Below are 11,013 nucleotides of genomic sequence, written 5' to 3'. Positions count from 1 at the left end.
TGTTGCAGCCAACTTCACAAAGGAATGTGGCTGTGTGCAATGCCTTCACACATACATTGTTGACCAAGTCCTGATATTTGGTTTTCTTTAGCTGCTAGGAAATATCAAGTCTGTTACCCTAAGGCACTTAAAGTTCAACCATGTTGATTGGTTTTTCACTCCTGGAGAGCATGAACATGTCTGGTCAAAGAGATGTTACTGATACATCCTCTGAAAAGACAAATCTGCTCTTTAGGTCCACTAGCATCTCCTAGTTTAAGGCTGGATGTTAAACAGAAAATAGGTCCCTTTCTGTTATTTTTGCTGTAAGAGCCTTGTCATCTTCCTTTAGGAATTTGATGGCTACTGATTGTTAATCTTAACCTTCAGCAGATCTGTCCATTAGGCAATTTCTGTAAGGACTTTGTCCTACAGCCACTTATATCAACCTTCTTATGGCGTCCTAAGACATCCAATCAATTTGTGGTTCAGGGTGCAAAGAGATGCTCCACACTACTTGCAGGATGGATCTTCTTGTTTGTCCCACATTTTAAGGTTATTTGCAAATGGCAAAAGGTTAGTGGCTGCACACAAGAGGAAGGTCAATTTTTCCAGGTCAGTCCTCCAGAGTTCTTTCCAGGGTGGTAGGCACTCCCCATTATATGTATACAGGGTCTTTGGGTTAAATTTAACATTTGTGTAAAAGAAAACACAATATTCCATTCAAAAATAAAATAATTTTTAAAAATCCAAAAATATCAACTAAATTATGGCTGGGAGATAACAATTTACTCAAAGAAGATGCCTTCAGCTTCTATCTTCACCTCAATACAGCTCTGGAACCTGACACATGCATTCCTCATAGTGTCCCTGAGAAGATCTTTGAACACCTTGATCATGACCACTAGCTCAGCATTGGTGTTGCAGAAAGAGCAATTGGTATCTTTCTCAAGTGCATGCCACAAATACCAATCCATGGGGTCACGATCAGATGAATTAAGAAGTCAGAAATTGGAGCTGATGATGTCACAGAAGTTCTCAAACAACCACGTCTGATTCTTTCCAGAGATATTGCAAGGAGCTGAATCCTGCTGCCACACTTATGGCCTGTGGAGGCACATGGCCTAGTGGTTAGAGCAGTGGACTCACGGCCAAGGGATCGTGAGAAAAATCTCAGACCGGGCGATGTGTGTGTTTATGAGTGAAACATCTAAGCTCCATGCAGCTCCAGCAGAAGGTAATGGCAAACTTCTGCTGACTCTTTCACCACAACTTTCTCTCACTCTTTCGTCCTGCATCATGCAGCTCACCTGCGACAGACCGGCGTCCCATCCAGGTGGGGAACCTATACGCCAAGGAAACCAGGAAACTGGCCCTTATGAGCCAGGCATGGTTCAAGAAGGAGCAAACTTATGGCCTTCCAACAATAATCCTCTCCAGCCAGAGATTGATCACAGTCCGTAGCAGCTTCACATAGCTGTCTGAACTGAGCCTAAGGCCTTGTTCGCCTGTTGTTAGATAAATTCCGACATACAGATGCACTCTGATGCCTATTGTGTCCCTTCCTACTGGTCACAACTTCATTATCTCCATTGAAGCTGTCCATGTCATGTCTTACAGCCGTTTCAGTGTTCACAGAGCATTAAACAGCAGTCATGATGTCAGCATTTTGATACCTAGCGTGAATCATCATGATACATGCAACCTTTTCCCAATATTCAGATGACTTCCAGTCCTCCCTGTCAGCTAACTTTTTTTTCAAAAACTTTAATCTTTTTGCTCTCCCGTGCCATTGACTGTTCACCAATACGTAAAGTTGTTCCTGAGAGGGAGATTGGGATGGAGAGAAGGAGGTAGAGAAAGAAGGAGAGTAAGAGAAAGTAGCAGAGAGAGAGAGAGAGTAGAAGAGAGAGAGAGAGAGAGAGTAGAAGAGAAGAGAGAGAGAAGAGAGAGTAGAGAAGAGAGAGAGAAGAGAGAGAGAGAAGAGAGAGAGTAGAAGAGAGAGAGAGTAGAAGAGAGAGAGAAGAGAGAGAGAAGAGAGAGAGAAGAGAGAGAGTAGAAGTGAGAAGAGAGAGAGAGTAGAAGAGAGAGAGAGAGAGAGAGTAAAAGAGAAAGAGAGTAGTTAGACAATACCTGTTTGAAATATTTCAAAGAGAATTGATACATTGGATCAAGAATTGCCATATCTGCCACTGCAAAATATATGATTGAACCTTGAACAGCAACTGGTCGGTATTTCTCTCGAGCTGTAGAAATGCTAGTTTCAGTTTGTTCGGCCTCAATCAGACGCTGGTTGATTACATCAGATGTCACCTTTGAATATAAAGAAACGTCATTGTACTTTACAAGAAAAAATAGACTGGTATTCACATGTCCAAACACACACACACACACGCATGCACGCACGCACACACAAACACACACACACAATGAAAAGAATCTTGATCTGAAAAATATAAAATATTACTCTGTGGCTTAGAAGCTTACTTCCCAACCATGTGGTCTTGGATCTTCTACTATAGCCCAAACCACTAAGTGACGGGGATGTGAGCACACCAGCATCGGTTGGCAAGCAATGTTGGGAGGGGGGACGAACACAGACACACAAACATATACATACATACATCATCATCATCATCATCATCATTTAGCGTCCGTTTTCCATGCTAGCATGGGTTGGACGGTTCAACTGGGGTCTGGGGAGCCCGAAGGCTGCACCAGGCCAGTCAGATCTGGCAGTGTTTCTACAGCTGGATGCCCTTCCTAATGCCAACCACTCCGAGAGTGTAGTGGGTGATTTTATGTGCCACCGACACAGGTGCCAGACGAGGCTGGCGAACGGCCACGCTCGGATGGTGTTTTTATGTGCCACCGACACAGGTGCCAGACGAGGCTGGCAGACGGCCACGCTCGGATGGTGTTTTTATGTGCCACCGACACAGGTGCCAGATGAGGCTGGCGGACGGCCACGATCGGATGGTGTTTGTTACGTCCCCAAAGCACGGAGGCCAGTCTATGCGGTACTGGCTACGGCCACGTTCGGATGATTTTCTTGTGAGCCACGGCACTGGTACCACAAAGATACAAATTCCATTTATGTTCATCTATTTTGATTTGTTTTGATTTGATTTGATTTTCACTTGCCTCAACAGGTCTTCACAAGTGTCACAAGAAGGAAGGTATGCACAGGTGGACTGACTACGTCCCAGGTAGGGGCCACGGGTTATGGCCTGACTAGTCTTGCCGGGTCTTCGGATGGTGTTTTTTATGTGCCACCGACACAGGTGCCAGATGAGGCTGGCGAACGGCCACGATCGGATGGTGTTTGTTGCGTGCCCACAGCACGGAGGCCAGTCGATGCGGTACTGGCTACTGCCACGTTCGGATGGTTTTCTTGTGTGCCACTGGTACTGGTACCACAAAGATACAAATTCCATTGATGTTCATCTACTTTGATTTGATTTGATTTGATTTGATTTGATTTGATTTTCACTTGCCTCAACAGGTCTTCACAAGTGTCACAAGAAGGAAGGTATGCACAGGTGGACTGACTACGTCCCAAGTAGGGGCCACGGGTTATGGCCTGACTAGTCTTGCCGGGTCTTCGGTTGGTGTTTTTATGTGCCACCGACACAGGTGCCAGATGAGGCTGGCGAACGGCCACGATCAGATGGTGTTTGTTGTGCCCACAGCACGGAGGCCAGTCGATGCGGTACTAGCTACGGCCACGTTCGGATGGTTTTCTTGTGTGCCACCGGTACTGGAACCACAAAGATACAAATTCCATTGATATTCATCTATTTTGATTTGGTTTGATTTTCACTTGCCTCAACAGGTCTTCACAAGGGTCACACACTTGCCTCAACAGGTCTCCACAAGTGTCACACACTTGCCTCTGCCTCAACAGGTCTTCACAAGTGTCACACACTTGCCTCAACAGGTCTTCACAAGTGTCATAAGAGGGAAGGTATGCACAGGTGGACTGACTACGTCGCCGGGTCTTCGGATGGTGTCTTTATGTGCCACCGGCACAGGTGCCAGATGAGGCTGGCGAACGGCCACGATCGGATGGTGTTTGTTGTGCCCACAGCACGGAGGCCAGTCGATGCGGTACTGGTTATGGCCACGTTTGGGTGGTTTTCTGTGTGCCACCGGCACTGGTACCACAAAGAATACAATTCCACTGATGTTCATCTATTTTGATTTGTTTTGATTTGATTTGATTTTCACTTGCCTCAACAGGTCTTCATAAGTGTCACAAGAAGGAAGGTATGCACAGGACTGACTACGTCCCAGGTCGGGGCCACGGGTTATGGCCTGACTAGTCTTGCCGGGTCTTCTCACGCACAGCATACTTCCATAGGTCTCGGTCTCTAGACATTTCCTTAGTGAGACCTAAAGTTCGAAGGTCGTGCTTCACCACCTCGTCCCAGGTTTTCCTGGGTCTACCTCTTCCACAGGTTCCCTCCACTGCTAGGGTGTAGCACTTTTGCACACAACTATCTTCAGCCTTTCTTGTCACATGACCATACCAGCGCAGCCGTCTCTCTTGCACGCCACAACTGACGCTTCTTAGGTTCAACTTTTCTCTCAAGGAACTTACACTCTGACGGTTATGAACACTGACATTACACATCCATCGGAGCATACTGGCTTCATTTCTTGCGAGCTTACGCATATCCTCAGCAGTCACGGCCCATGTTTCACTACCATGTAGCATGGCTGTACGTACACATGCATCATACAGTCTGCCTTTTACTCTGAGCGAGAGGCCTTTTGTCACCAGCAGGGGTAAGAGCTCTCTAAACTTTGCCCAGGCTATTCTTACTCTAGCAGTTACACTTTCAGCACACCCACCCCCGCTACTGACTTGGTCTCCTAGGTAGTGGAAGCTATCAACTACTTCTAGTTTGTCTCCCTGGAACGTGGCAGAAGTTGGTCTCTGCATATTTCCAGTGTTTATTGCTCCTGAGCATTTGCCACAGACAAAAACTATTTTCCTAGTTAGCCTTCCTTTGACATTGCTGCACCTCTTATGTGTCCATAGCTTACACTTGGTGCATCTTATAGAGTTTCTACCTACACCTTTTTTACAGATCGAGCAGGGCCATCTACCTGAAGGCGTTTGTGATTGATCTACCTTCCTACTTATTAGGACTTTGGTTTTGGCTAGGTTGATTCTAAGGCCCTTCGATTCTAATCCTTGTTTCCACACCTGAAACTTCTCCTCCAGTTCTGATAGTGACTCAGCAATTAGAGCAAGGTCATCAGCATAGAGGAGCTCCCAGGGGCAACCTGTCTTGAATTCCTCCGTTATTGCCTGGAGGACTATGATAAATAGGAGGGGACTGAGGACTGAACCTTGGTGGACCCCAACCTCTACCCGGAATTCTTCACTGTACTCGTTGCCAACCCTCACCTTACTAGCAGCGTCTCTGTACATGGCTTGCACAGCTCTCACCAACCATTCTTCTATCCCTAGTTTCCTCATCGACCACCAGATAAGGGACCGGGGGACCCTGTCAAAGGCTTTCTCCAAGTCAACAAAAGCCAGGTACAAGGGCTTATCTTTGGCTAGGTATTTCTCCTGCAGCTGTCTTACCAGGAATATAGCATCAGTAGTACTTTTCCCTGGCACGAACCCAAACTGCATATCATCTAAGGTAACTCTCTCTCTAATTAGTTGGGCTACAACCCTCTCCGTAACCTTCATTACCTGATCCAGCAGCTTGATGCCCCTGTAGTTATTTGTCTCTAGGGCGTCGCCTTTACCTTTGTAGCAGTTGACTATTATGCTGCTACACCAGTCATTGGGTATGACCCCCTCGTGTATCACCTGGTTAACTATACGGGTGACTAAGCTATAGCCGACACCACCAGATATTTTGAGCATCTCTGCAGTAATTCCTGATGGGCCTGGGGCTTTCCCTGTTTTCATGCTTCTAATTGCCTTATCTACTAAGGAACTGTTAACTCGGATTGCTGGTCCCTCTGTTGGGTCGACATTCGGCAGACTCTCTTTATCCCATTCATTTTCTTCATTCAGCAACCTATCATAGTGGCGTCTCCAAGCCTCTCTCTTTGCATCCTCATTAAGCGCAAGTGAACCGTCCTCCTTGCGAACACATTTCTCTCCTACCACGTCACGATTCTCTCTCACACACTGTCTTGCAACACGAAATACCTCAAGTCTTTCATCCTCACGACGCAGGACATTGGCAAATTTTTCCTTATCTGCTTCCCCTCTGGCTAGATAGACCTGTCTCCTGGCTTCCCTTCTGGCAGACTGATACACTTCCCTGCTACCACCGTTCTTCCAGGCCTTCCAAGCCTGTTTCTTTTGTCTAATAGCCCTGTCAACAATATTGTTCCACCACCACGTTATTTTGGGTCTTAAGGGGACTTTGCACCAGCCACAGATCTGGTCAGCGGCTTTCAGCAGGTTGTCCCTCAGAAGCGTCCAGTTGTCTTCTACCCCATGCGTAGCTATACTCCCTTCCATTTCGTCTAAGGCTTCAAATAACATATCTCTAAATCTCTGTCCATTCGCAGGGTCTTTAAGCTTCCAGACCCTTCTTCTCCATGTTGGTCGTCTTCTAGTCGCCCTCTTAGTCCTGATCCTAAAGTCACTAACTACCAGTCTATGTTGTGGGGTGCATTCTTCACCTGGGAAGGTTTTGGCATTTATAAGCAGCCATCTTTCCCTTTTTCTGGCAAGGATGTAGTCGATTTGGCTAGTATGCCGGCCCGATCGGTAGGTGACCAGGTGGCTTGTCGGTTTCCTGAAGTTAGTGTTGCAATATATATATATATATATATATATATATACAACAAGCTTCTTTCAGTTTCCATCTACCAAATCCACTCACAAGGCTTGGGTCGGCCCAAGGCTATAGTAGAAGACACTTGTCCAAGGTGCCATGCAGTGGGACTGAACCCAGAACTATGTGGTTGGAAAGCAAGCTACTTACCACACAGCCACTCCTGCATATATATATGTAGTTGGACTTGGCAAGGAACAGATGGCCATCTCATAGCAGTGGTTGCATAGTCTGCTCTAGCTGATAATATCTTTTATCATTTTATTCTTGTACTCATTTGTGGCTCAGCATTGGCCTAGGACAGCCAGTATCAGACACTCTGTTTATACTTTTAGCTCAGAGTTTTCAAGTCACTCTTACCTTTCAATCTGGTTCCCTGTTAAGCCTTACAGGATTAACTCATAGAATGGCTTTTATCCCCAATTTTGGGGTTTTTTTCTTTTACCCTCAATATATTCTGGAAATATATTCAGATTTTGTCTTTTGTTTTCTATTTAACCTTTTGTTTTGTCCTTAGCTAAATCAGTATTACCTGTTTGTAAATTGTTTGCATATATTTAGAGAGAAAAACATTTTGTTTTGTTTTTGATGTTTCATTATTACACATAGTTATTGTTGTTGTCATTATTATTATTATTATTATTATTATTATTATCATTATATATTTATTTATTTATTTATTTATTTATTTATTTATTTATTTATTTATTTGTGGAGCTAGTAAACTTAATATTATGCAATGCACAGTCAAGAACAGACCACTATGGAAATGAAGAGTCTCAAAAGCTACTGGAGTAGTTCAACGATAGAATATTTGGCTGCAGAATAGAAACAGGATGTTTCAACAGCATCTGGTTGAAGCACACACATTTCATTTAACCGCTCAGTGCTACAAATGGTTATCTTGCTTCATTAATTCATATGAGCAATTTTTAAACCCTGCCTAATAGAAATCACAACTATACTTATATATATATATATATAGAGAGAGAGAGAGAGATACACAGTGTATTTGACAAAAATGTTTTACATTCAAGTCAGCTTATAAATGAAGATGTTACACTAATCGTGAATAACTTCTAGTAAAACAAGTAACATTCTTCACTGCCAAATCAAGCAGAATATATAACCTATTTTTTGTTTTTTTTTAATTTATTTATTGTTGTGTGAGAGAGAAAAAAGAAAGAGAGAGGAAGTCAGGGTTGATATTTGTGCATATATATTTCCATGCCAGTATGGATAAATCCACTCACAAGGCTTCAGTAGATGGAAACTGGTAGAAAAAAAGCCCATCACACACACACACACACACACATACATATATAGGGGATTGGCCAGCAAGAGCTCTGTTCTGTGGCCACATAACAAAGCTCTCATGCTGACACATTGTAAAAATGCTTGTGCCAGTGGCACATTAAAAACACCCAGCACACTCCATAAAGTGGTTGGCATTAGGAAGGGCATCCAGCTGTAGAAACCAAGCCAAATCAGACTGGAACCTGGTGCAGCTCTCTCACTTGCCAGCTGTGATCAAACCATCAACCCATACAAGCATGGAAAAAAGACATTAAAGGATGATGATGATGATGATGATAATCACGAGTGGCTGTGTGGTAAGTAGCTTGCTTACCAACCACATGGTTCCAGGTTCATTCCCACCGTGTGGCACCTTGGGCAAGAGTCTTCTACTATAGCCTCGGGCCAACCAAAGCCTTGTGAGTGGATTTGGTAGACAGAAACTGAAAGAAGCCCGTCATATATATGTATATATATGTGTGTGTGTGTGTGTGTGTGTGTGTGTGTGTGTGTGTGTATGCTTGTTTGTCGCCCCAACATCGCTTGACAACCAATGCTGGTGTTTTTATGTCCCCATAACTTAGCAGTTCAGCAAAAGAGACCGATAGAATAAGTACTAGGCTTACAAAGAATAAGTCCTGGGGTTGATTTGCTCGACCAAAGGCAGTGCTCCAGCATGTCCACAGTTAAATGACTGAAACAACTAAAAGAGTAAACAAGATGTATATATATATATATATATATATATATATATAAGATGATTAATGCCTTGTGAGTGATATTAGTAAACAGACTCTTTGAGAAGACCATTATATACATTGTTTTTAAGTCTCTGCTCACATTTATCTATATGATGTAGGTTCATGAGTGTGTTACAGGAAATTAAGAATGGTAAGATATAATTGCTGTCACATAGAATGGAAATAAGCACCGTCTTCAAATCTCTTTGACTTACATCACTAATGATCATAAATATACCAGTTGGGGGGTGGGGAGACAGTACTCTTAGGGGGTTGTTATGAGATCCCTTGCAGTGTCTGTTCTGGGTCTTTGCATGCTGATAGCAATGCTTGTGACAACATCGATGCCAAGTTTTATTGATCCAAATCAATGGTTTTTCTCTTGGATAAAAATTGGTCATGTGGAGAGGAGAGAATTACATGCATTGTTAACTGCTAGTCATCTTCAAAATTCTTGCCACAACTTGCATATACATCCATAGATGCATGGTAAAGATTGGTCAAAAGAGGCTCCTTTAAATATTCGAAGATCTTGTTTATATCCTCTATACCTCTGTATCCAGCTTACAAGTCATTAGCAGTGTCATCGTCATTGTCATCATCATCCTCATTATTATTCTTATTCTCATCTTTATCTTTCTTATACAAGGTTTGAGAAATATGTCAAGAGATTTTCTTTCCATGTAGCAAAATGAATCTGGCACATTTTGGAAAGCATACATAAAAATGCTTAAGTTTCACAAATGCTGTGTGAGAATGGCCCCAGCAATATTTACAGAAACCGTTTTTATTGCTATAACTATCATTATTAGAATCATGGCAATGGATTGACACATTTGGTAGAGCATGAGAGTAAATAACGTGTGGCCTCTAGTTGTACAGCTTTGTGTTCTGGTTTCAAAACCCACTGAAGTTAACACCACATTTTATCCATCCAATTCCAATAAAATAAGTATACCAGTTTATGACTTCTAGGATCACTAAGATTAACTGACCACTCCTTGAAATATTTGAGACCTTGTACCTATATGTTATGTGGTGAGTTGGCGGGGTTGTTAAAGCATCATACAAAATATCTCATGCTAATTATGGATCTTTGTGTTCCAAGTTCAAATACGGCTGTAGTCAACTTTGCCTTTCATCCTTCGTGAGCTCATAAATACAGGATCTGGGGTTGATTTAATCAACTAACTTGTCTCCCTAAATTTCAGAGCTTGTGTATAAGAATGGAATTATGGCAAGCAGAATCAACAGCAAGTCAGACAAAATGCTCAGTGGCAGCTCTTCCAACTTTTTACAGTCTAAGTTCAAACCCTGCTGAGGTCGACTTTGGTTTCCGTCTTTTCAGGGTCAATAAAATAAATACCATTCAAGTATTGGGGTCAATGTAATTGACTTGCCCCTTCTCCTTAAAATTACTGGTCTTGTGCCAAAATGAGAACCAATTATTAGAGATACTTTTTTTTCTAACTCTTTTACTGGTTCTGGCCAGTGAGCTTAGGCCATAACATAAGAGATGACAAGAGAAGCTACATTATTCTAAGCCAATGAGAATATCAATAACATATTAAACAGAGGTGCATGGATTAGTGGGTAGAGTGTTGGACTCATCATCATCATCATCATCATCATCGTTTAACATCCGCTTTCCATGCTAGCATGTGTTGGACAATTTGACTGAGGACTGGCGAACCAGATGGCTGCACCAAGCTCGAGTCTGATCTGGCAGAGTTTCTACAGCTGGATGCCCTTCCTAACGCCAACCACTCCAAGAGTGTAGTGGGTGCTTTTACGTGCCACCGGCACAAGGGCCAATCAGGTGGTACTGGCAACAGCCACACTCAAATGGTGTCTTTTATGTGCCACCTGCACAGGAGCCAGTCCAGCAGCACTTGCAACGACCTCGCTCGAATATTTTTTTCACGTGCCACTGGCACAAGTACCACTAAAGCAATGCTGGTAACGATCATGCTTGAATGGTGCTTTTTACGTGCCACGGGCATGGAAGCCAGTTAGCTGTTCTGGCAATGATCACACTCAGATGGTGCTCTTAGCGCTCCACTAGCACAGATGCCAGTCATCAAGTTTGATTTTGATTTCAACTTCACTTACCTCAACAGGTCTTCACAAGCAGAGTTTAGAGTCCAGATTGTAAGATTGTGGTTTCAACTCCTGCA

The 11,013-nt window shown here is 43.3% G+C and overlaps 1 protein-coding gene across 1 annotated transcript in view; it reads right to left on the bottom strand.

Moving 5' to 3' along the window:
* Positions 1 to 11,013, bottom strand: part of LOC115219341 (dynein heavy chain 6, axonemal-like) — a 349,247-nt gene that overhangs the window by 90,868 nt on the left and 247,366 nt on the right. Inside the window, exon 64 of the mRNA XM_036509002.1 lies at positions 2,113 to 2,292. Coding sequence (XP_036364895.1) covers positions 2,113 to 2,292 — 180 coding nt within the window. The remainder of the gene's footprint in view (positions 1 to 2,112; positions 2,293 to 11,013) is intronic.

This window comes from Octopus sinensis, linkage group LG14 (genome assembly GCF_006345805.1).
Source record: "Octopus sinensis linkage group LG14, ASM634580v1, whole genome shotgun sequence".
In the NCBI taxonomy this organism is placed as follows: Eukaryota; Metazoa; Mollusca; class Cephalopoda; order Octopoda; family Octopodidae; genus Octopus; species Octopus sinensis.
The sequence above is the reverse complement of the archived record's forward strand: the minus strand, read 5'-3'. Positions and strand labels throughout refer to the sequence as shown.